At 50.9% G+C, this 25426-nt stretch overlaps 1 protein-coding gene across 4 annotated transcripts in view; it reads right to left on the minus strand.

The window, feature by feature from the left end:
* CACNA1A (calcium voltage-gated channel subunit alpha1 A) overlaps window positions 1–25426 on the minus strand; it is a 238217-nt gene that overhangs the window by 54187 nt on the left and 158604 nt on the right. For all 4 annotated transcript variants that reach the window (XM_079917174.1, XM_079917173.1, XM_079917172.1 and 1 more), the window contains 6 exons: window positions 24375–25178; window positions 14830–15293; window positions 13026–13164; window positions 11343–11472; window positions 6834–6893; window positions 5965–6071 (listed from right to left, as the gene is read on the minus strand). In XM_079917174.1, coding sequence (XP_079773300.1) covers window positions 5965–6071; window positions 6834–6893; window positions 11343–11472; window positions 13026–13164; window positions 14830–15293; window positions 24375–25178 — 1704 coding nt within the window. The remainder of the gene's footprint in view (window positions 1–5964; window positions 6072–6833; window positions 6894–11342; window positions 11473–13025; window positions 13165–14829; window positions 15294–24374; window positions 25179–25426) is intronic.

Genomic DNA, 25426 nt, shown 5'->3' on the forward strand with positions numbered 1-25426 from the left:
CAGGCTGAGGGGACTCTGGTCACTGCAGGCGACAGGACGGTGGCAATGACACAAGGCTACAGAAACAGGCCCAGAACCAGTGCGGCTGCATCAGAGCACAGAGAACGAGACAGAACGAGAGAGAGAGAGAGAGAGAGAGAGAGAGAGAGAGAGAGAGAGAGAGAGGCACTTTACCGTGTACTGCTCCTGGTGACGTGGCGTCGGAGGGAGAGACAGATCGTAAGCGGCCTCAGAAGAAAGAACACAGAACACACACATACGTGCACACACACCTGGGCACTCCCCTGCCCTGCCCGGGCACCAGGAGGGGCCGCCTTAGGCTCGTGGCCCTGGATGGTATCCATCCTTCCATCTGGAAGACGCTTGTTCCATCCCCTGCCTTTGGCTGGCCCCCGGCACTGCCCAACAGCACCAAGAAAGCCGAATTTCCAAGTACCAGGACAGCCCAAAATTATCAACTACCAAAGGCAAATTCGCCACTGAAGGTCCCTGCCAAGAGCTGGAGAAAAACCCCTTTTCTCCAGAGGTTCTGGGACTGGAAATTTTTAGAATGTCTTTTTTTTGGCCACGCCTCGCAGTATGCGGGATCTTAGCTTCCCGACCGCAGCCCCTGCATCAGAAGTATGGAGTCTTAACCACTGGACTGCCAGGGAAGTCGTTTAGAATGTCTTGCAGGGGGTGAGCTTTGGAGTTAGGGGGACCTGGGTTTGACTCCCAGCACTGCCCTTAATCATTGTTCTCATCTGTAAAACAGACCTTTGGGGGGGCTGATGCTTGATACACAGTAACGATGGATTTGGCTTTACCCCCTAAGTTATGAAGGAGAAGGGGGGCAGCTAAGAGTTCCAATTTGGGATGAAATTAAGGGGCAACTCTCAAGAGCCTTCTGGAAAAATGTGGGCCTGGGGGAAGCTCTCTGCATCTGGCAGTGGCCCCTTGTACAACTCATCTTTGGAATCAAGGGTCAGTCTCATTTTGATCCTCCAACCATGACTGGAGATCAAGGTGCAAGAAACTTGATTGCCATGAGAACAGTGGAAGCCCTACTGCCAAGCAGGTTCTCTACAGAATATCCCACCTGCCACCCCCTTTTGAAGTTAGTGACGTTTCTAAAAACATAACGGGTCTTACAAATATTCCCACTGGACTTTTCTTCCCCCTGCTACCTTTCGCGTTCCCTCAGTGGCTTTCAAAGCTTAACGTATCTAGGAATTATTGCATAGATAGAATTGTATAGATTCTCCTTTTCGGATTATTGAGGAATTTTTCAGTGACAGTGATTTCTGCCCAGCCTGATGGATGATGTTAGGTGTGATATGTGAGTCTTCTGAATGTCACTGCATCTGTCTGTGGCAAGGTGGTGCCATTATACCCATTTTCCAGATGAGGAAGCTGAGGCTCAGAGAGGGAAAGTGACTTGTCCAAGGTCACACAGCTGGGGAAGTGGCAGACTGAGATTCAAACCCAGGTTTGCGTGTCTTGCACGCTAATCTTCTTTCCATTTCATTACACACACACAAAAGAACGCCTTCACGGGTAGGGGCTGTTTTGAGGATGGGGATTAAAAAAAAAAAAGGCAGCCCGGGGGCTCCTTCTTTGGCTTCCTGGCAGTTGGGTTCCTGAGCACGCAGGAGTGGCTTGATCAAGGTGCTCTGCCAGCCGTGCTGGCCCGCTTTGAGGGAGGAGTGGCAGCCCCAGATGGACTCTTGGCAGTGAGGGCAGGGTCATGATTTGCCAGCTGCTGAGAAAGGTCAGTTGGCTACCCCGTTGCATGGGCACAGAGCGTGATGTCAAGTGTGGTGACTCATGAAATGGTGTGTTAATGGTGGTCGCATGGACACAGCACACAGTCAGTAGATGGAGCAGGACACACGCACACAGATATTTGGGGGAGGTGCAGGAGGGGTGGAAACTGTCGGGAGAGCTTCGACACATCCCCTTGGAGGACCACGGGGATCATTTCCCCACGTCCGAGACGGGGCCACAGTCACAGCACTGCAGAATCCTTGCCTCCTCATTCTGCTGACTTGTGAAAGTCTCCATGTTCAGTGCTGGGAGATGGGCAGCAACCCTCAATCTGACAGCTGACTGCCCTCCACAATCTCTCTGGTCGTCAGTTTCCTCATGTACAAAAGGGGAATAATAAGAGAACTTCCTGCGTGGGGTTGTAAAGATTAAGTAAATGGAAGCTGTTACTATCATTATTACCCAGTCAGGTCTGTCAAAGTTATGGGGAAACTGAGGCACAGAGAGGTTCAGGGACTTGCACATCTAGAGAGAAACCGGACGGCCTTGCTGGAACCTTTTCCTAAAACCATCAGGTTCCTTTAACACTTGTTGGGGTTCTCAGCCTTGTCTATGAGGAGACAGGCACATAGGACAGATAATGTGAGTTAAAAGAACAGAAAGAAAAGAAGCAAAGGACTCTGGGATTGGACACTCAAGTGGAGACTCTCAGAGCAACACCTACTCCTGCCAATGTGACCTCCGTCTGGTAACAAGGAAAGACAATAAGGAAAGTCGTTGTAGGGTGAGAGACCTTCTCAGGTAAGAGAGGCCAGAAAGCTGAAGGCAGACGGAGGATTCTGAAACTTTTCTGGGGAAAAATGTAGCAGCCTGGGTGGGGGGGTCCCTTCTCTGGCTTTCTGGCAGATTGGCCTAAGGCATGCAGGTGCATGCCAGTTGTGCCTGGCCTGTGGCCCTGCCCTGGAAGAGGAGTGGCAGTGACAGATAGGTTCTTGGCAGTGAGGTGGGGAGGGTGTGGCAGGGGTGGGCTCTCAGGGTCTACCTCTTCCATCCCTGTGACCATCACATAAAGGTGCTCCCCGGGTGGTCAGCTCTTCTAAAACCCCAAGAGAGCCCCCAACACTTGTCAGGACCCCACTGGCAAAATCTCACACACCCCAGTTCCTGCAAGGTCCACGAGCTCACTGGGACTCCTGGGGATGACCTTAACTCCCTGTCCAGACCCTTTCCTCACATAGGAATTGAAAAAAACAATTGCAAACAGGGATTTTCAATGGCATTAACTGGCTGGCCTCATGCCTGTAGCAACTTCATAAAACCAGCTTCACAGGTTGACTCTACAAATACGCTGCTAAATTTCTCTGAGCTGGAGGTTCATTTTGAATATGCCCTTGTATAACTTTATATTTAAAACAAAAACTCAAAGATTAAAAAACAAAATCAGCTCCCTGTGGCAGATTCTTTGGCAGACGCAAAGAACCATTTTGCTCGATTCTGGGTGGAAAAACAATTTTGTTTTCGCAGATTAGGTTTGCTTAAAGTTGAGCCTAATTGCAGCTCCAGGGGAACTGTGGCCCATCATCGCAAAAGCTCTACGGTTTGAAAGGCTTGTTCCCAGGTCTTTCGAAGGCCACACTTTTCCCAAATTGGGAGGCCAAATGAGGGATGGAGATGGGACAGGGCAACAGTGGGGGCCCCCTCTTCAGCACTGAAGCTTGTTGGCTCCCACAGAGGTCTGGAAGGAACGTGTCAAGGATGAACTGATGGGCAGCAGACACTACCTCTATTGTACTACACCCAGTGGTGGCCACGGAGGGCAAAACCCACCACCCAGGGCACAGCTGGCAAAGGGGGGTGTTGTGTGTGGAGAGATGGATGTGGTCTCTTTCTGAGCTCTGGGGGACCTGGGGGCTGCTGGGCAGACGTCATCCTGGAGGGCTGGAGGAAGTGTGGGAGGGATGCTTGCCTGCACTTGCCTTCCCTGGACATGAAGACCACCCCAGGTCAGAACATGGTGGGGACTGGGTTTTTGATGCCAGAGCAAATGGCAGAGTGTCTGCCTTCTCCAGGCCATGGGGCCCAGGTTAGGCAGAAGGTCAAGGTGAAGGACAGGATGGAAGGGAGAGAGAGAGAAAAGAGTCTGGAGGAGAGGGAGAGGGAGGAGAGGGGAAGGGGGAGGGGAGACGGGAGGAGGGAGGGGAAGGGGAGGTGGGGAGAGAGAGAGAGAGAGACAGAGAGGGAGTCAGAGAGAGGGAAGGAGAGAGAAAAGGGGAAGGATAAAGAAGGAGAAAGACAGAAACAGGAGCAAGGGAGGGAAGGGGATTTGAGATGGATTCACTCCAGGATGAGGGCAGTCAAATGTTTTGGCTTTTCAGCATCGAAACTTTCTCAGGACCTAGCATGGTACCTGACTGACACCTTGTAGAAGTTGCTCACATAACTGAGGGACAGAGGGAGGAGCATATTTCATTACATTCTCATATACACAGTGTATTACCTTTTAGAATCTTTTTTGGGGAAAGAAATTTGTGCTAACTTGATAAGAAATAAATTGTATCTTGTTTGTATTTTATACATCTCCTAATTCCAATGAGGTAGGTTTGTTTTTTCATTTTTTATTAGTCAGCATTCTGTGAAATTTCTGTGTTAAATCCTGTGCTCACTTACCTATTAAGATTCAGCGTTTCTTATTGATTTGTAATTGCTTTTTATATCTGAAGGCCATGGATACCTTGTCTTATTTGTGGTAATCTTTCTCCTCTAATTTCCTGTGCACTTTGATTATTATTAGTATTAAACCTACAGGACATCTTAATGAAAATGTAGCCAAACTTCTTGAAGTTTTGAGATGATCTCTTCCATCGTTCTAATGATCAAATACTCAATTACTTAAAAAAGTGGGAGAGAGAGGAGGAAGAGTGGAAGAGGGACAGAGGAAGAAAGAGAGAAAAGGAGAGGGGGTGGAAAAGAGCAGACACAGAAAGAGGAGGAGAAAGTAGAAGACAAAGAGAAAGGGGGTGGGAAGTCTGGCCAGAGTCAGAAATACATTCAGCTTCCTGACCTTCATGGTACATCTCCACCAGCTCAGAGGCATCCAGAAACTCTGGAGATTTCTTGCTCTTCTGACACAACTTGATCTCATTGTGTTCCCAGGGGAGGACCTGAGAATGGCCCAGTTTAGCCCTTAAATTGGAAACGGGCCACCACACTGGCCTCCTGAAAAACCAAGTCCTCATTGTTTGGTCAGGTGGGCCATTCAAGGACTCTTCCAGGTCTGCTGAGAAGGGGCTCAGGAGGCAGAGGCAAAGGGGAAGCCCCTGATTTCTCATTATGTAGGTGAGGTGGGTCTGAATCCCTTTGCGACTTTTCTTTCTGGGGATGGTCCACTGTGATGGGCACAGACAGGGTCCCTAAGAAGATTTGTTTCTGGATTAGGGGCTGATTAGGGTTTTTCCATCCTGCCCCAAGCGTCTACAAGTTGAGGAATGTACTGCTAAGTGTGCTACCAGGGCCCTAAGAGCTAATGGCTACTCAGCCCTCGGACGCCATCTTGGAATCGCATCTTGGAACGGCTACTAAGCCTTTGGGCGCCATCTTGGAATGACTGCTGAGCCCTCAGGTGCCATCTTAAAAGGGCTGCCCAGAATTCGGGTGCCATGTTGGAATGGCTGCTCAGAACCCAGCTGCCATTTTGACATGGCTGCCCAGAATTTGGGCACCATCTTGGAGCTGCATGATGAGGCATGACCTTTCAGAGTGTCCTAGGAATGCCAGGAGAAGTTCAAGACACACAAGGGGAGTCATCAGGTCTATAACTACAGGGCCTTCGGGCACAGGGTGGGGATCCAAATTCTCATGCACATTCGTTTCCTGATTGTCTTTTGAGGGGCTCCCCAAAGAGACAGTGGCTTGGGCAGAGCCTGTAGAGCAGAAGGAAGATGAGATGTCCCGGTGGGGCTAGTCTACGGAAAGCAGCAGAGCAAGGGGTCGGTGGCATGGCTGTGTGAGGAGGTAGAAGGTGGGAGGCCTTCTCCTTCTTCCTCCGTGGTGGCCATCATGCAAAAGCCAATCGAAGCTCTTCCCGGTGGCATGCGGATGCCTCCCACCACCCTGGAGCCCACTCTCCCCTTCTCTACACCCCGAGAACACGTCCCCTGATTCAATGGGCTGGGGACGGAGGGACGAAGAGGCAGGAGGAGTCCTCGAGAGGACACTTACGTGAAGGCAAAGGCCACCAGGGCCCCACTGACCACTATGAAGTCGAGAATGTTCCAGAGGTCACGGAAGTAGGCACCCTGGTGCAGGACGAGCCCCAGGTCGATCATCTATGGGAGGAGAAGAGACAGCGCTCTGATCCCTCATCCCCACCCTGGGGACCAAGATCCACCCTTTAGCCTCAGGAGGAGGGGCAACAGGAGGTAGTCAGTGGGACCACCTCATCTTGAAGGGCTGGGACAGTGGCCAGAGGACCTGGGGGAGGAGTGAGAGCCCCTGCCCAAGGCACCTTCCCACCTTGTGAAAGGTAGTTCTGACTTGCTGGTTCTTAGGTCAAAACCTTGGGATCCCCCTGGGTTCCTCACCCCACATCAGATACATTAGCAAATCCTGTTGGTTCTACCTTCCAAACCTTCCAAGAATCTGCCGACTTTTCACCACCTTCTCTGCCACCACCCTGGGCTGGTCCCCATTATCTCCTGCCTGGACCAGTGCAATCGCCTGCTGCCAGTTCTCTTGGGTCCCACCCACCCTGCTCCCCCTCTCAAGCCTGCCCTCCCAGAGAGGCTAGAGGGTGGCTGTGAACACCTGAGTCCAATCATGTCCCTCTGCTCAGAACCTTCCATGGCTCCCACCTCACTTGGGATAAAAGCCTAAGTCCTCCCTGTGGCCCCCAAGTTCCTGCATGATTCGTCCCTCCCTGCGCATCTCCCTGACCTGGTTTCCCCACCCTCCTCTCTCACTCCTTCTGGAGGCACCAGCTTCCTTGATGTTCCTCAAACACACCAAGCATTTCTAATCTCTGGGGTGAGCCTCCTGCACCAGGGTGGCATTCTTGAGGGTGCAGAATCCTGTGGAGCCCTGGCACTCACCTTGATCACCATCTCAAAGGTAAAGACGCCTGTAAAAACGTAGTCAAAATATCGCAGTACCTGCAGGGGATAAAAGCAAGGGAGCAGCCGATCACTGGCTTGCTCCAGCAGAGCCCCCCGTGCACCTATCCTTGGTCCACTGGGGTGTGTGGCCTCCAACAAAGTCCCCAGGGAGCAGAATCTCCATCCACATGAGGAAATGCTGCATCCATGTACAGTTGGGCAGGTCGTGCACAACCCAAGGGCCTCCTCCCACTGTCTCAGAGCAGATTTGTATGTTGTGACTGAAACTGTCCAGCAGATGGCAGCAAAGTCCTAGCAAAAAAATCACTCTACCAGGCTGGTCTGCTTACCAAAGGAAAGGGCGCCTTTTTTATCTGCCCAAAGCACTATATGGACTAGAGGTGGCCCCAGGGAAGTTCAGGGAGGACTGCATCTCTGTGGGTGACAGGTCTGATCCCCCAGTGCCTCTGACCTGCTGGGTCTCCTGGGTGAGTAACTGTTCCCACACAGGATTTCCTAAACATGATTAGCCGTCCAGGACAGACACTGGGGACAAACCTCACTGTGGTGCCCAACTCCCTCCCCACTCCGGGGCCACACACTCAGCAGGGTGGGTTGATTCTCCCTCACCCCACCACTTTACACAAGACCAGGCATTACTGGTTTCTGTCTGGACGGGCAACATCCTGCACTCTGGCCCCTTTCCTGGCCATGCCATAGCACATCCATGGTGTGACCCTGGCATGAGGATGTTGAGTGTGCTGGCACAGTGCCCAGCACGTGGTAAGCGCAGGGGACTGACTTCATCAGATTTGCCTTGGAGAAGTAAGGGCTGGTAATTACTAAGGATGGCCACCAGAGGGCGCCTGCGAGCACTCAAGTCAGGTCACCCACCACCCTCTTCTCTGCTCTAGAACCCCTCTGTGGCTCACACCGCACTCGGGTAAAAGCCAAAGTCCTCCTCGTGGCCTCCAAGGCCCTGCACAATCTGCCTGGCCACCTCTTTGCCCTCATCTTGTCCTACTCTCCCCCTTGCTCACTCTGATTCTGCCACCCTGGATGTTTTCACCTCAGGGCCTTTGCACAGGCTGTCCCCTCTGCCTGGAATGCTCTTCCCCATGTTCCAACTGATTCCCTCTCTCTCCTCCTTTATGACTTGGCTCAAATATCACTTTCTCAGTGAGGCCTTCCCTGACTGCCTGTTTAAAATTCCACCAAGTCTACCCCTTCCCCCATATCCCTCATCCCTAGCACTTATCACATCCTGACACACTATTTGTTATAGTTATTAATAATCTCACTGTCCACCTCCCCAACCTGAAAGTCAACCTCACAAGGGCAGGGATGTTTATCTGTCCCTGTGGCATCTCCAGCTTATAGTACAGGGCCAGGCATACTCAAGAAATGTTTGCTGAATGAATGCATGAATAGCTGTGGCTGCACTGGGTCCTGCAGGAGCTGGGATCTGTGATCTGTGTGGTCACCACTCACATTCTCATTATGTGTGGTGCTTGAAGGGCCATTGGAGACCAGAGCGGCCAGGATTGCTAACTTCCTGGGCAGCAAGGGGCTGGAAGGTTCTGGGAAGGCTGAAGGGATGGTGGTGGGAGAGCATTTCAGGTGCACCGGGCAGAGGGCACAGCACGGGGAAAGGCCCGGTGCTCTGTGAGCTCTGAGATGGCAGGGACTGTCTCATACCCTGTCAATCCTTGATGTTTAGCTCAGCACGTGGCACACAGTAGTTGCTCATTAAATAATTACTAAATAAAGCAATGAATGGAAGGAAAGGAGGAAAGAAGGAAGGAAAGGAGGTGGGGGGAAAGGCAGGCCAGGTGGTCAGCTGAATCCAATTCTGGAGAGCTTAATAAGTGGAGCAAGAGGAAATCAAAAGACCAAGAAATTAGGTTCAACCGTATCTAACATGTAGATCTTTTTGACCTCTACAAAAGGCAATTTTCTGTGGCTCACTGGAATCCAAAAAGGTTCTCAGTCTCATTTATCACAGGGAAATGCAAATCAAAGTCCCAATGAGATTCCACACCCACCAGGTTGGCTAAATGAGAGAGCTGACAGCACCAAGTGTGGGCAAGACCGTGGAGCAGTGGGAGCCTTGTACGTTGCTGGTGCGAGTAAACATTCTGGCTGCATCTTCGGGGCCAACCTCATGTAGATTCTATGTATGATCCAGAAGCTCCGTTTCTGGTTTTAGACCCTGGAGAAAGTCAAGCCCAGGGGCCCCATGGTGGGGGTAGGGGATGCCCTGACAGCATTCTAAACTGCAGACAATCCAAACGTGTGTCAAATGGAAGATGCGTAAACACATGATGGCATGGAGTGGAACATTCAACAGCAACGGAAAAGAATGACTGTCACCACCAGCATCAATACATGCTCATCTCATGGTGGACACGATTTTGGGTGACAGAGAGATGCATAGAATGTATCCCATCTGTTCAGTGTTAGAAACAGGCAAAAAAATTCTAGTGTTTAAGGAGGCACGTACAGGTGGGAAAATCAGAGCAGCTAAGAAACGCTCCTTCCAGAAGCGGGGATTTTGATACCTCTAAGGTAGGGTTTTTCAAGTCCTGTTGACAATAGGGGTCAGGTCATTCTCTGTGGTGAGGCTGCCCTGTGCGCTGCAGGGTGATGAACGGTGTCCCTGGTCCCCACCCTCTCGATGCCGGTAGCAACCCTCCACCTGTCCCAACTCACAACACCCAAACAGGTCTGAAGACCTTGTTCCCACTTGTGGACCGAGCTCCAGAGGGAAGGGATGGGGGCGATCCAAGAGGCGCCTGTGGTCACGCTCAGTTTTGTTCTACTTCTTGGCTTGGGTGGTGCTCACGTGGGGGAGTGCACTTGATAAATGAATGGATCATACGTGTTCTGTGCACTTTTCTGAGGCCTGTTCTAGATCAACCAATAAAAAGAACTCGGGAGGGGGCCCGGGGTATCAGCTGCTTTACCATGCTCTTGAAGAGAGAGGGCTTTTAGAAAGAAAATTATTCTTATGTTTTCAGCCGCGCGGCATGTGGGATCTCAGTTCCCCAACCAGGGATCAAACCCGTGCCCCCTGCCCTGGAAGTGTGGAGTCTTAACCACTGGACAGCCAGGGAAGCCCAGAAGAGGGAGGGCTTTGAGGAGAGATGTTTCAACTGTGAGATGGAGCCATGGGGATGGGGCAGGGGAACCAGAGCTCTGCAAACACTCTATGGGGGCTGGTCTGAGCCCTGCCAGGGTTCTCTACAATCCCAGGAGCTGCAGTGGTCCCCCTGGACCCCCCATGCCCATCTCCTCCTTGCCAGAGACAAAGCCTGCTCCAGTCGCCTAGAGCCAGCAGGGGGTTTGCAGATCCCTCTTGGGACGCCCCTTCCCCAAGCCTGGCTCCCTGGGTCCCTAGTTGAAACCAGGCAGCAGGAGATAACAGAGTGCAGCCTCAGCCCTGCCCTGGTACCAGTTTCCTTCAGGAGGCTTGTTCTAATTATTTCCTTCCATCTCCCCCATCGGGTCCCCAGGGGGCCTGGCAGGCCTGTGAAGGAAGGGAAAGTGCAAAGTAAGCTGAGGACGGGCTTGATTCATGGGACATGCCAGCCTCGCCAAGGCTCCTAACCTACTTAGCGAGGGCAGCAGGGCCTGACTCCCAGAGGAAGATGGCTCGCGTGGGGGCTGATGGGGGTAGAGGAAGGAGCTGGGGAAGGAGGCGCTGACACCAGTCCGGCCTCTGTTATGCCCTGGCCTGCTGGTGCCTTGGTTTCCCCTCTCAACCACGGCACACGTTCATTCCTGCATGGCAGGACTTAAGGGGAACATGAGCACAGAAGGTGTTTGATAAATGGTGACAGTTGAGGGAAGCAGCGGGAGATCTAGTGGGGGCAGAATTGGAATTCTGCCGTGTGACCCTGGACAGGTCACTAAACCTCCCTGAGCCTCAGTCTCCTCATCTGTCCAATGGGGATACCCCAAGCACCTGGGGTCGTGCCTGGGACACGGCAAGTGCTCAACTGACAGGGGCTGTTAGCAGACCTTGGGCCCCCAAACGGAGAGCTTTTTAGCTCTCCCCAAAGCTCAAAGTTTAGGAGGTGCCTCTGAGTCAAAATAATCCTTTCTTTCAAAGCTTCGCATCAAAACAAAAAGGTCCATGTGGTGAGACCTGACTGCAGAGGAGATGCCTCTGGGGCACCCTCTGTCTCAGTACCCCCCACATTCCATGCAGAGCTTGTACACCTCCACATCCTGCCAGACTCACTCCCCCCACCAGGGATTCCAGCACTTTTCAGCCCCTCTCGGCCACCTCTTCCCCACCAGGCACACAGAACCACAGTCGCAAGGAACATCCTTCCTCAGGAAGAGAATCAGAGCTTCCCCTCCCAACCAGTGGCCACAAGGGCTGTGCCCAGGGGTACGCCCAACGTTTATTCCACCCTAGCTATCAGCTTTTGTGATGCAGGAGAAAGTGGCCCGTGACAGAGTAGCTGGGCTGGAAGGAACCCGCTGGGCGGGACTCACATTGTTTCGCGGTGCGTTGGGCTGCACGGGGTCCTCGGCCGCCAGGGCGATGCTGCTCATGGCAATGACCATGAGGATGCACATCTCAAAGTAGCGCAGGTTCAGGATGTAATGGCACAGGCGGCGAAGGCTGTTGGGGACAGGGAGGCGTGCAGAGGTCCACTCAGACCACAGGCTATTGAGCCCCTTCCTCTGTCATCTCCTTATGTCACCTACCGCTATCTGAGATCTCTAACTCCCAAGGTCCCACACCCAACAGAGTAACAAGCTCCTTCATCTGGGGACCCTCCTGGGGCAGGGGAGCCCTCAGCGAGGGAAGATATCCCCATCTCTGTTGATAAGTTCCCATCACTTCCAAACCACCCTCTTGGAACATCTTAACTCACAGGCTGGGTTGAACAAATATTGTCCTTGATTCTGTAGGAGATGAAAAGCTTTTTATGCATAAAATGTCACATGGTCAAACAAAATTGGGAAATTCTGGGTTAAGTAGATTTCCTTTTTTTTTTTTTCATTAGTTGAGTGACCTTAGGCAAGTTATTGTACCTCAGTGCCCTCGTCGGTGAAATGACCATAACAACAGCGCCTAGCTCACAAGAATGTGAGGATCAAAAGAGTTAATATAGGCCTGGTATATGGTAGGGGCTCCAAAAAGTTAGTTACCTAAATTATGAATTGCAGGCCTTATCAGAGTCTTTAATATGCTAATGAGATAATAATGAAATAATTAACCTCAAGTGGAGCTAATAATGATAAATATGTCATGAGATTGTATGAATGGCTGCAGGGCTGAGTGGCTAAGAACAAGGATGCTGGAGTCAGTCTGTCTGGGCTCTCCCCCTTGCTTGCTGTGTGACTTCGGGCAGGTGACTTCATCTCTCTGGACCTCAGTTTCTTCATCTGTCCAATGGGGATAAGCAAAGTACCAACCCCTATAGGGTTATTATGAGAAATTTTTTTTTTTGTAAAGTATTCAGAAGAGGGCCTGGCGCTAAGTGCCACATAAGAATTTCTTTATTAAAATAGATAATGTCCACCACATAAAAAAGTAAATGCACAGGGTGAGCTCCAAGGGGCAGGTTAGAGAAAGCAGTTTCCCCTGCAGCTTATTTGACATGATTCTCCTTTGCCAAGAAGCATTTTGAGGGACCAGGGTTTCAAAAAATACCCTTTGGAAAAATGCAATTCTAAAACAACCTCTGAGCCACCAAGACAAACATGCGATAAATTTCTCCCCTAAATAATCCAGCCTCCTCAAGGATGCCCAAGACAGAGGGCCGCGAACTCAGAGATCATCTACCCAAAATCCAAATCCTCGTGGAGCAGAGCTCAGGGACCAGGGCTGCCATGTACAATTGTACAGGTTGTGCACTGCACAAGGAAGCCATTTCTAAGGGACACCTCTCACATCACAGACAGTGTAGATATTTATGACAGTGGTTTTTAGTTGGTGGCAGGAGGGGGTCTTTTCCAACAAAATCAGTACTTTACGATAAGTTTCTATCTTATATGACTTAAGAAAGGGACATCATTTTTTTAATTTGCTCAAAGGTCTCCTATGGACTAATGGTCTTAGAGGCAACTCTCCCCCACTACCCTTTGTCTGGGTCTGCCCTCTGTCCTGACTTCCACTGCCCCAGTGGGAGCCCTGGGCCCCCTGCCCTGGCCGTGGGTCATACTCACGGGTTGGTCGTAGAGAGGATAAACATGGAGCTGTAGGGGGGCATGGGCTTGGGGCCGTCTTCCCCGGGGTCGTCTTCCTCCTCCTCTTTCTTCTCTTCCTCCTTTTTTGGCAGTGGGTCTGGGTTGGCGTTTTTGTTCACTGTTGGGACAAGAACCAACACAGGGCTCCCTCCACGATTTCCCACAAACCTCTGGTCTCCTGCCTGCTCTCCAGAGCAGGCAATAAGCAGCTGACACAAAGCGCCTACTATGTGCCAGGCACCCTGTCATGCCATTTAATCCTCACCTGACCCTATGAGGTTGGCACTTTATGATCCCCACTTTACAGATGAGGAAACTGAGGCACAGAGAGGTGAAGTGGCTTGCCTGAGGTCACATGGCTGGGATGTGGCAAAGCTGGGATTTGAACCCGGGTAGCCTGGCCCCAGAGTGCTTTTGCTCTCAACCACTCTACAGCCTTGAGTCTGCTGGGACCCTCACGGGAAACTAACATAGACCTACCCCCCAGCCTATGAGGACCTTTCTATTGTCACTTGGAGGCAGGCGGGGTGAGTACCAAGAGCCCCACTTTACAGATGGGAATACTGAGCCCCTCCCATAGTCAAACTGCAGGGTTTCCCCCCATTAACACCCCTCTCCTGAGTGGGGTGAGGCACCATCCTCCTGAGCATTGATCCTGCAGCCTAGCCACTCTATGGGTCCGTGGACAGGCTGAGCCTTGCTGAGCCTCAGTTTTTTCATCTGTGAAATGGGCACAAGGACAAGATCCGCCTTGTAGGACTGTGGCAAGCATTTATAGAGCAAACTCATGGACAGCTTTTGCATAGAACTGGGCTACCATTATCATCTTAAAAATAATAAGCTCAGGGTAATTTCCGAATTCCTGGTGCTTCTCAGATCTTACAAGGGGGAGTTTGGGGGTGGGAGGCAAAAACAGCCAATCCCTCAAGGTCCTAGACCTGCGCTGTCCAGCATCTGAAACGTGGCTAGTCCAAACTGCGGCATGCAGTGTAAAAACACGCCAGATTTCCAAGACTGAGTACAAGAAAAAGAATGTAAGGTAGCTCGTTAATAATGTAGAAGGTATTGATGACACATTGACATGTTAACACTCTGGATACAAATCAATAGTATTTTGGGTTAAATACGATTTAACTATTAAAGTTCAATTCACCTATTTCTTCTTTATTTTTAAAATCACTCCTTCCTTCCTTCCTTCTTCCCTCTTCCCTCCCTCCTTTTCTCCTTTCGTCCCTTCTTTCTTTCTTTTAACATGGCTACTACAAAGTTTAATAAATAAATAAATTAATTATTTTGGCCGCACCACTCGGCTTGCGGGATCTTAGTTCCCCAACCAGGGATCGAATCCGTGCCCCCTGCAGTGGAAGCATGGAGTCCTAACCGCTGGACCGCCAGGGAACTCCCCTAGAAAGTTTAACATTACATAGGCGGCCTGTGTCACATTTCTTTTGGACAGCGCCGGCCTAAAGAATCATCTGACTCCCCCAGATTTCCATCAGAGGAATCCGTTGACTCCTCAAATATGGGGGCCCCCTGGCTCCCCTGTGGGAATTTGGGATGCAGGAAATGTTGCTAACCTATCGTGTACTTGCCAGGCATCGTATGCATATTATCTCATTTAATTCTCCCAGCAGCCCTGTGGGGGCGGGAACTATGTCTCTACCCATTTTCCAGATGAAGCAACTGAGGCCAGAGAGGTGGAGTCACTGTCCAGAGTCACCCAACGGAGCCTCTGGGGATTGAGCCCAGGAGGCCGGCTCACGTGTGAGATTGGAGCTCATACCTTGGACGACGGTGTGATTGAGGGGGCGCGGGCAGGCCGGGGGGATGTCCACCGTGGTGTGGTCGGGTTTCCTGGCAGTCTTAGCTGAGGTGGTCTGGGTGCTGCTGGGGTTGGTGACGATAAGGCTGTTCTCGGGGGTCTTGGGGGGGCCGGGGTTGGACGGGTTCCCCGGGTTGTTGGGTGTCCGGCGGCTGGAAGCGTTCTGGGGGTTGGCGGCCGTGGCAGGTGGGGCAGGCGCGGGGCTGGGGTCGGTGCTGTTCGCCATCTTGGCCGGGCTCTGGGGCAGGCCGGCGTGGCCGAGGCTGTCGTGGGGACTGGCTGACTCCGCGGTGGCTAGCTTGTTGTTCTTCATGTTGTCAATATCCTCGGCCAGGGGTGGGTCTTGGCGGCCCAGGTCCTGCTGGATCGGTCGGGTGGTGGACAGGTTGGGGCCCGACACGGGGACCCCGGAGCCCTGGTTCTCTCTGTGGCAGGCAGGCCAATGAAAAAGAACCCATAAGTGAGTTAGAACATAGAGGGGATGTCTCCAGATCCTGCCTAAGATTCCACCATTCGAGGTACAAGTTGGCGGTCGAGGGGCCGTGTCCTGAAAACTCTCCGGTGCCTGGTCTGTTCTTGTTACGGATCAAGACCCCGTGGCAGTGTAAGTGTCCACCCTCCCAGGTTTCAGTGTGGTGCTTCTCCTGCCAGGAGGGCTGCTTCCTAAGAGATGAGGCTACTCCTTCATGGAGAAATCAGAAAGGAAAAGAACTTTCTGCCAGAGCCCGCATGTCTCCAACCCAAACCTCCCTGACCCTGCCTATGTGTCTCCCATTAGCTCTGAGGCAGGACAGGGACACACAGTGTTTCCAGGAGTGGCTAACGCAGACACGGGGACACCATCTCTTTAGGGGTGGAATTGCCTCATGGATTTATCTTTTTGTTTTGTTTTTTGGCCACGCCACGTGGCTTGTGGGATCTTAGTTCCCTGACCAGGGATTGAACCCCGGCCCTCGGCAGTGAAAGCGTGGAGTCCTAATCACTGGACCTCCAGGGAACTCCCTGCCTCATGGTTTTAAATGCTTGTAGTAAGTATGCCCCTTCCCAATATTCCAGTTAGGGAAAGCAGGTCATATACGTACATTAACATAATAAAAAATAACAATAGAAATAATAACAGCAGACATTTCAGTAACACACTTGCCTTGTAATAACCCCTTCGTCCTTAGCCCTAAGAGGGATAATTACTAGCACCGTTTTACAGATGAGAAAACTGAAGCTCAGAGAGGTTAAGTCTCTTGCCAAGGCTACGCAGCCAGTAAATGAACAAGGTAATTTCTCACAGGGATACAAGTGTGGTGGGCAAAGCATTCCAGGCAGGGGGAACAGCCAGTGCAAAGGCCATGAGGTGGGGATAAGCTTGTTGAGTTTCAGGTGGCTGGTATGGCTGAAGGTGGAGAGTGGGAAAGATGAGGTGGGTAGGGGTTTTGTGCCTCAGTGACTCAAATAATTACCACCATGCAGATGGACATGAGGAGAAAAGAGTCTGAGTGCTCAATGCATTTGGAGGAGAGGAAAAAGTTAAAGGTCCTTGCTTAGCTTTTCCGACCTCAATGCCCACTGAAACATCAGCTCCGCAAGGCAAGGGGTTTATTTTTGTCTGTCTTGTTCACAGCTGTGATTTCAGTGCCCAGAACAGGGCCTGGCACATGGTAAATGCCTGGTCACTTCTTTTTTTTTTTTTTTTTTTTTTTTGCGGTATGCGGGCCTCTCACTGCTGTGGCCTCTCCCTTTGTGGAGCACAGGCTCCGGACGCGCAGGCTCAGCGGCCATGGCTCACGGGCCCAGCCGCTCCGCGGCACATGGGATCCTCCCGGACCGGGGTACGAACCCGCGTCCCCTGCATCGGCAGGCGGACTCTCAACCACTGCGCCACCAGGGAAGCCCACCTGGTCACTTCTTGTCAAATGATAAATGAGTGTCCCCATTTTTCAGATAAGGACACTGAGGCCCAGGAGAAGTCCCACAGGCCTAGACTTGCCATCAACCCCTGCCTTCTCCCATCCGCACACTCACCGCCAGCTTGTCAGAGACCCCCAGGAGCCCTGGCTCTGGTGAGGGTGGCTACAGGCCCTGCTCACTCTATCTTCGGCTGGTCCCAGCTCTGCCTGCCTGGGCATGGATCTGTGTGGCCCTGACGCCCAGTTTATTCTGTTTGCCTTCAGACACCCCTTCTGGACCCTCGATCTTCAGATAAGAGGCTCCATTCTTCCCCCGTCCCTGGGCACTGGCCCTGGCAAAGTCTGTTTCCCGGAAACACCAGGACATCTGTAGTTTATAATCTCAATGACTCCTCTCTCCAGAGGGTTCTGCAGTCCAAGACTTACCCCTCTGGTTCTTCTTAAAGGCACCCCCCAATTCTGTACCCCATACCCTCCACACCTCCTCATAAGAGCTCACACATACCGAGTACTTGCTGTGTGCCAGCCTTGACACGTCAGCTCATCTAATCCTTAGAATAACCACAGGGGGTGGGTAGTACTGTTATTCCCTTTTTATAGATGAGCAAAACCAAGGCCCAGAAACATGAAGGGCCTTGCCCAAGGCCACACAGTCAGTTGCTGGCAGAGGCAGCTTGGACCCAGACCACATGGCTCCAGCACCCATACTACCCCCCACCTGACGCTGCAGCTCTCTTACTAAGCAGTTGGAGATCTCCCAGGAGGCTCAGCCCCCAGCTGCTGGGTGCAGGGAACCCTTGGCACTCACTGTAACCTCCAATAGTGTGAGCCAGCCTCTCTTCTATTTTAACTCATTAACTTCTGGGACAATCTTATGAGGCCTGAATTGTTACTGCTCCCATTACACAGAGGAGGAAACTGAGGCCCGGAGAGGGTGAGTTAGGCATACTAGAAAATGGTTTAGTGGGACTTTCCTGGGGGTGCAGTGGATAAGACCCCACACTCCCAATGCAGGGGGCCTGGGTTCAATTCCTGGTCAGGGAACTAGATCCCACACGCATGCCGCAACTAAGAGTTTGCATGCCATAAATAAGGAACCCGTGAGCCACAACTAAGGAGCCCACCTGCCGCAACTAAGGAGCCCATGTGCCACAACTAAGGAGCCTCCCTGCTGCAACCAAATAAATAAATAAAAATTAAAAAAAGAAAATGGCTTTTTCAGGCTGTTGCCATCACACACTCACTCAAGAGACCAGAAGTGAGCAAAAGACAGCCCTCAGCTTGTATCCATTCATCGAACACCCAGGAGATTAGGTACAATCGCAGGAACCAAAGCCTCCGGACAGCATAGACTTGCTTCCTGAGGCCCAATCTGTAACCCTAAATCTACCTAACACTTAAAAATTTTAAATAAGCTGGCCTCTGTAAATCAACTATATTTCAAATAAAAAATAATAATAATTAAAAAAAAAGAGAAAAAGCTGGCCTCCCCTGGAGGCCCTTCCACTGGCTAAGTCACCAGTACCCTCTTTCTTGTTTTATTTTTGCATTTTAACTTGCAAAAGTCCATGGTGTTTTTAGCAAGCAGAAGAGAGATGAGGTAATTTATTTTCAGGCTTGCGTCCCTGAGGCCGCAGAGGGAGAAGGGCAGGTCCAGGCAAATGCCTCACTTCTCAGTCATGTGAGCAGGTCCTAGATTGACAGACTGACCTGGGTTTGAGTCTCACCAATGCCACTTACTAGCTGTGGGATCCTCTGTAGCTTGATTAACCTCCCCAAGCCTCAGTTTCCTCATCTTTATTTATTTATTTTTTAAATCTTAGTAGAGTTTGTTCAATTTTAAAAAAAAATATTTATTTGTTTGGTTGCACCAGGTCTTAGTTGCAGCAGGAAGGCTCACTTAGTTGCAGCTCGCAGTCTCCTTAGTTGTGGCATGTGAACTCTTAGTTGTAGCATGCATGTGGGCATCTAGCTCCCTGACCAGGGATTGAACCCAGGCCCCCTGCATTGGGAATGTGGAGTCTTATCCACTGCGCCACCAGGGAAGTCCCAGTTTCCTCATCTTTGAATTGGGGATAATAGTAGTAGAACCTTCTCTATAACATAGAGACTAAAGTGAAGATCCTGGAACTTATTTGCTATGTGACCACCGGTGATTTACTCAGCCTGTTTCTCAGCCATAACATGGGGATGATAACCTCGCTGAGTTCCTGTGAAGAATAAATGTGTGAATGAGCTGAGAGCTAGAGCATTGCTCGCAGGCCTGGAAACCTAATGGAATTTGCTCTGTTGGATTTAGAACTTGCTGGGGACGTTTTATTCCTTCCAATTTCCCCCTTTTGGAATAGGAATGTCTATTTTTGTGCTTGTCCCACCTTTGTGTTTTGGAAGCAGATAATTTGTTTTCTAGTTTTCAGGTCCACAGATGGAAGAAAATTTTGCCCCCACATGGATCATACCTAGAGTCTTACCGGTACTGGAGTGAGATGATGAGATTTGGAATTTTTGAGCTGATGATGGGGTAAGACTTCTGGGGATGCTGAGATGGGGTGAATATATTTTGCTCATGTACCTCAGATGAAAACCTGGCTGGGAATATTTTCTCATCATTTTGTCTATTCTTTTAAGTAGAGCTCTACCAAAAAGCAGGCTCAGCGAAGTTATCATTTCAAAGAGAATCTGAATCTTTGGGTCACCATCTAGAGAGACTGTACTAAATAACACAGCAGTTGAGATCACGGCGTACATTTTGTTAGAGGGACAGTCTCACACGTGGACCGAGAGCCCCTTGTTCGGATGGAAAGGGGATCTGAGGGTCTCTGCTTTGTCTTGCTTTTGTTTCTTCTGCTGGCTCTGTTTGCAGCGGAGTTTTAACAAGCTCAGCCTGCAGAGGCCTAGCGTCCATCTCCAGGAAGTTTTATTTCCAAGTGTCTCCAAGGAGAACTCAAAAGCGGCAGAAAACTTTGAAGTCAGGCCCCCTTCCCCCTTCCCTCTTGGGGATCTGCCATCATCTGCCCGGAATAGGCAGTTGATTGCGTAATGCCTGTCCTGCACTGCATCCCTCTGCCAGCTAATCACTTCAGCATCCCTCTGCCAAGGGCTACGGCCATCTTGCCTGGGGCATGCTCAGGTCCCTCAATTCAGAGGATGCTGCTTGTGTCCCCACTATCCTTAGGACCTGCACATATTAACTCATGTAATCCCCACAACAATCACCATCTGAGGTGCTATTAGGATCAGGCCCATTTTACAGATGAGGAAGGTGATGCCCAGAGAGGCAAAGGCACTTGCCTATTGTTATCCAGCTGGGAAAGGGCTGCGTTGGATTCTGGCCCTAGAGATCTTAAGTTACAGCACCACTCAGTGAAGAAAATGGGGCAATGGATGAGTTGGTGTGCATGGAATGGAGGTGCTGAGACTGGCTAAGGCAAATTGGGGGTGCTGTAAGAATCAGGGTATTAAAGGATGAAGCCTCTCCTCTCCACCCCTTGCTGGATAAACTGTGAGGCTCAGAAGTCCAGTATCTCTCTTATTGATCCTTTTGGGGAGTAGGTTGTCTTGGTGATGGGAGCAGGTGGAACTAGTATGCAAATAGCTGAGATATTAATTCTAGGGTGGTGCAGGCCCTGCAGATCTCCTCAGTCAAACCTAGCAGGAGGCACTGCCCAGCTATCAGGGAGTGGTGGATGCCCTGCAATCCCTAGGTTTTTACTGGGAGTCAGAGAAAGCTCCATCCTCACTTTGGTGCCCCTGGGGTGACACTGGGCTCAGCCACCTGGTGTGGGAGATCAGGGGTTAGCGACTGTTTAACGATACAAAACAGAGTGTGCTCCACCCCCTTTTTCCTGGGGTGAGCCAGTGAAAGCTTCGGGGGTGGGGGACACGTAAACCTAGGAAAACTGAAGCGGAAGAGATTAAGGCAGAAATGGTGGGGGAAGACAGGGGAAATAGAAAGAAAACAATTATATTTAGTATCAATGGTCTGGAGAATCAAAACACAGAGTGTGTCTAGGGAGAGGCCTAAGGAAGGACAAGAGGAGAAATGTGCGAGGCAGGCCTGTTAAGGGCCACTGCCTTTGTCATAATACAGAACTGAAATGTCTTTTTAGTATGTTATGTTCTTTTTTTTTTTTTTTTTTGCGTTACGCGGGCCTCTCACTGTTGTGGCCTCTCCCGTTGCGGAGCACAGGCTCCGGACGTGCAGGCTCAGCGGCCATGGCTCATGGGCCCAGCCGCTCCACGGCACGTGGGATCCTCCCGGACCGGGGCACGAACCCGTGTCCCCTGCATCGGCAGGTGGACTCTCAACCACTGCGCCACCAGGGAAGCCCTGACACATCTATTAATAAAGGAGTGAGCAGTACCCTCCTCGTGCAGATTTGGGGGTGGAAGTGGGGAAGGTCCTTTGTTCCTCTGGAGAGGAGGGGGAGCAGGGGCCACCTGTGGAATTCAGGAAAGCTGGGTTCTTATCACACTACTGCTATCAGCTGGCTGGCTGCCCTTGGGGAAATCCCTTTCCCTCTCTGGGCCTCAGTTTCCCCATCTGTAAAAAGAAGGAGCTTGAATGGATAATCCAAAGGCTATGGATCTAAAGTTTTGTTTTCTAGTCTATGATGAAAGTGTCTTAATAGTAATAGTGAAAATAATAATAGTAATAACTAAAACTTATCGAATGCCTATTACTACTGCTACTGTGAAAAATAGTTAACATTTACTGAGTACTGAATGATAATAATATTCATACTAATAATAGCTAATACTGCATACTTATTATAAGTCAGGCACCCTTTAAAGCATTTTGCATGTATTAACTCATTTGAACCTTATACCTACCCTAGGAGGCAGGTAGCATTCTTATTCCCACTTTACAGTTGGAGAAACGGAGGCCCAGAGAGAGGAAGTGACAGGCTGCAAGTCACACAGCTGGGAAGTGATGGGGCAGCAGTGTGACCTCTGGCTCCAGAATCCTTGCCCTTCACTACCAGGCTGAGCTGCCTTTCTGCCCCTGTCATCCTTCCTCCTTCAATGATAGGAGTAGATATAATACAAGGATGATAACAACAGTAACATTAGTAGTATTAAAATAATAGCACCAGGAGACTTGCCTGGTGGTCCAGTGGTTAGGATTCCTCACTTCCACTGAGAGGGGTTGGATCCCTGGTCGGAGAACTAAGATCCAGCATGCCACGTGGCATGGCCCCCCCCCAAAAAATAGCACCAGTGATCCACTGGTTCTTACTTATGGGAGTCCTGTGCTAAACACTTCATTTCACGTAAAATCCCTTCAGTGGCCTCCCATTTCCCTGGGAGGACTCAAGGCTCGGCTGACCTATTACACTTCCTTCAATTTCTTTGTCTGCCCCTCTCTCCTCACCCTCCAAATGGCAAACTGGCCGCCTTCTGTTCTGGCCTTTACACATGACTGTTCTTTGCCTAGAACACTATTCCCTTCTCAGAAACAATGATTTTCAGGGGGCTGTTGTGGAGCTATGTGGAGACCTAACGCCATAATAATTGGGGGCATTGTGGGCATTTAGGAAATGGGAGGCAGGTATATAAGTATCTTACCATGTGCAGGGCAGTCCCACCGAGGAAGAATTATCCTTTCTCCTTCATGACTCTCTAATGTCCCTCACACAGGTGAAAACTCTGCTTGTAATGATCTGAGTCTTTTGTTTCGACCTAACTCTGCTTCATGTATCAGCATAAAGTATTTTTTGCATGTTTTAAATATACATCACATCTTCCCAGAATGCAAGTACTGGACAAATTAAAGGAAGAGCAGACTCTATTCCGTACGGAACTTCACCATTTTGGAACATCTCACCACTGATGGTAACTCCCTCGTGTGATTCGAGTAGCTTGCATCCTGAGTCAGCTGGCATCTGTACCTGTCTCATTCATTGTGATTTTGTGTATAGGTGTCTGCATCAGAATTGCTTCACTCTGTCTTCTAGGGTCTCCTTACTCAAAGTGTGGTCCCTGGACCATCACTGGCTCCTTAGAAATGCAGAACCTCAGGCTGCACCTGAGACCTACTGAATTAGAATCTGTATTTTCACAAGATCCCTGGGGATTCGTGCACGCATTCAATTTTGAGAAGTGCTAGCTTAGTGCATATGGCATGTAACAGAAGCATTTAAACACATCATTAAAAATTAATATGGGGCTTCCCTGGTGGTGCAGTGGTTAAGAATCCGCCTGCCAATGCAGGGGACACGAGTTCGAGCCCTGGTCCAGGAAGATCCCACATGCCACGGAGCAACTAAGCCCGTGCGCCACAACTACTGAGCCTGTGCTCTAGTACCCGCGAGCCACAACTACTGAGCCCGTGTGCCACAACTACTGAAGCCTGCGTGCCTACAGCCCATGCTCTGCAACAAGAGAAGCCACCACAATGAGAAGCCCAAGGACGGCAATGAAGAGCAGCCCCCGCTCGCTGCAACTAGAGAAAGCCCGCGCGCAGCAACTAAGACCCAATGCAGCCAAAAAAAAAAAAAAAAAAAAAAAAAAAAAATCTTAAAAAAAATTAAAAAAAAAAAAACACTTAAAAAAAAGACCCAATGCAGCCAAAAATTAAAAAAAAAATTAATATGGTGCTGATGCATGTAAATGTAATCATTATGTTGTACACCTTACACTTATACCATGCTGCCCGTCGATTATACCTCAATAAAAGTGGAAGAAAAAAAAAGAATACCTAATGCCAAAAAAAGAAAACACAAAAAACTTACAAGAGGGTTTTTTTAAAAAAAGAAAAAAAAAAAAATCAAAAGGATGCCCTAGTGGCGGGTGATATATAATAAAAGAAGAATAAGAGATCAACTATACTCCAATAAAAATTAAAGAAAAAAGAAGAAGACTAAGAGGACGTTAATTAATGAAAGAACGCATGTAAGTTGTTTGGGCTCCTAAATGTACAATCACCGTAGGATTTTCTAAGGAGTGTTACAAAATATTGTTATGAAGAACAGGGTGTCATTTCTGACTGGGTGAGGTGCTGGCCTGGAAGATGTGGCCCAAAGCCTTGAACGCTGCTCTTCATTCAGTTCTGAGGGCCCAGAGTGGCTTTTCAAAACCCCCAGGAATAGCATCAGGTGAAAAATGATTGACTCGATGACAGCTAAAAAGGGTCTAAATTTCCCAAGCACTTACTATGTGTCAGCTGCTCTTTCAGGCCCTTTGCATATATTACATCATTTAATTCGAGCAATGACCAAATTAGACCCCACTATCTCCATTTTACAGATTGTGAAAACTGAGGCCCAGAGACATGAGGTCCCTGCCGAAGGCCACACAGCAAGCACATGGAAGAGCTGTATAATTCTGGGGGAAAGTTCTTGTAGAGTTTCCCTGAGACGTACAAGGGCTTGATAGTTTGCTGCTGCTGGCGCCAGATGACCTGGGTTCAAGGCCACTTATTAGATGTGTTACCTTGGGCAAGTCAGCTCCAACTCTTAGCTTCCCCATCTGTGAAACGGGGCCATGACAATGAGGGGGCTGTCAAGAAGCTGAAATAAGTGGCTCAGGAGGGTACCAGGTATCCAGCAGGTGCCACTTTGCCTCATCTTATCATTTTCTACTATTGTCATCGTTTCCACTTACTTCCTCCTCCGGTGCCTGCGTTCCTTGTCCTCCCTGCGTGCGTCCCCGTCGTAGGCGGGCGGAGGGCCAAGCCGGTGCCGCCTCCTCCGCTCGCCGCCGTCTGGGCCCTCGCCTTCGCCGCCCCGGGCCGGCCGGCTGCCCTCACGGTGCCGGGACCTCCGATCGGCCTTGTCCTCTGGGCCCTCGTCGCCCGGCCTGCGGTGCGCCCGGTGCCTGCGGGGCTCCCCGTCGGCCCCAGTGCGCGGGGACCCGCTGCGGCTTTCCCGGCTGCACCCCTGCCGGTGGGCGTGCCTCCGGTGCGGGTCGCAGACTTTGCCCCGCTCCGCCTCGCCCTCCCAGAACCCCGGCTGCTCCAGGCCGCCCTCCCGGGCGTGGTGGTCCGACTCGCGGCCGTAAGGCCCCTCCCGGCTCAGCTCGGCCTCCTGGCTGCCCGCCCAGGGCCTCCGGGTGTCCAGGCCCACGGAGCCGCAGGGGTCCCGGGCCCGGTCGTGGTAGCGGGCCTGTTTTCTCAGGAAGTCCTCGGCTCGCTGCTGCCCGAGGCGCTGGTCCACCGTGGGCTCGGCTGCCCGGCTCTTATTGGTGTTGTTGTTGCGGTTCTCCTGGGGATCGACCACCAGCGGCCGGTCCAGGTGGGTCTTCATGTCGGGCCGTAGGTGCCGGGCGTAGGAGGCTTTCCAGCGCTCGTCCGGGTCCATCTCGTTGTACAGCGCCTCCCGGCTGGCCAGCAGGTTCTGCTTCCGCATCTCGCTTGTCCGCTGCTCCCACACGGACTTGGCGGGCTTCTGGTTCTTCTGTTGTTCCTTCCTGCAACGGAAGGGCGCAGGGGTTAGGGCACTACTGGGCATTGTGGCCTGCATGGACCTCTCGGGCTAACAGGCATCTCAGCCCAGCCGGGCGTCTCGGTCCAGTGGGTATCTCCACCCTGGTGGGTGTCTTGCCCCAGGTGGGCATTTCTGCCCAGGTGCGTACCTTGGCCCAGATGGGCATCTTGACCAAAGTGGGCATCTCTGTCAAGGTGGGTGTCATGGCCTGGCTGGGTATCCCTGCCTAAC

This window comes from Stenella coeruleoalba, assembly GCF_951394435.1.
Source record: "Stenella coeruleoalba genome assembly, chromosome: 3".
In the NCBI taxonomy this organism is placed as follows: domain Eukaryota; kingdom Metazoa; phylum Chordata; class Mammalia; order Artiodactyla; family Delphinidae; genus Stenella; species Stenella coeruleoalba.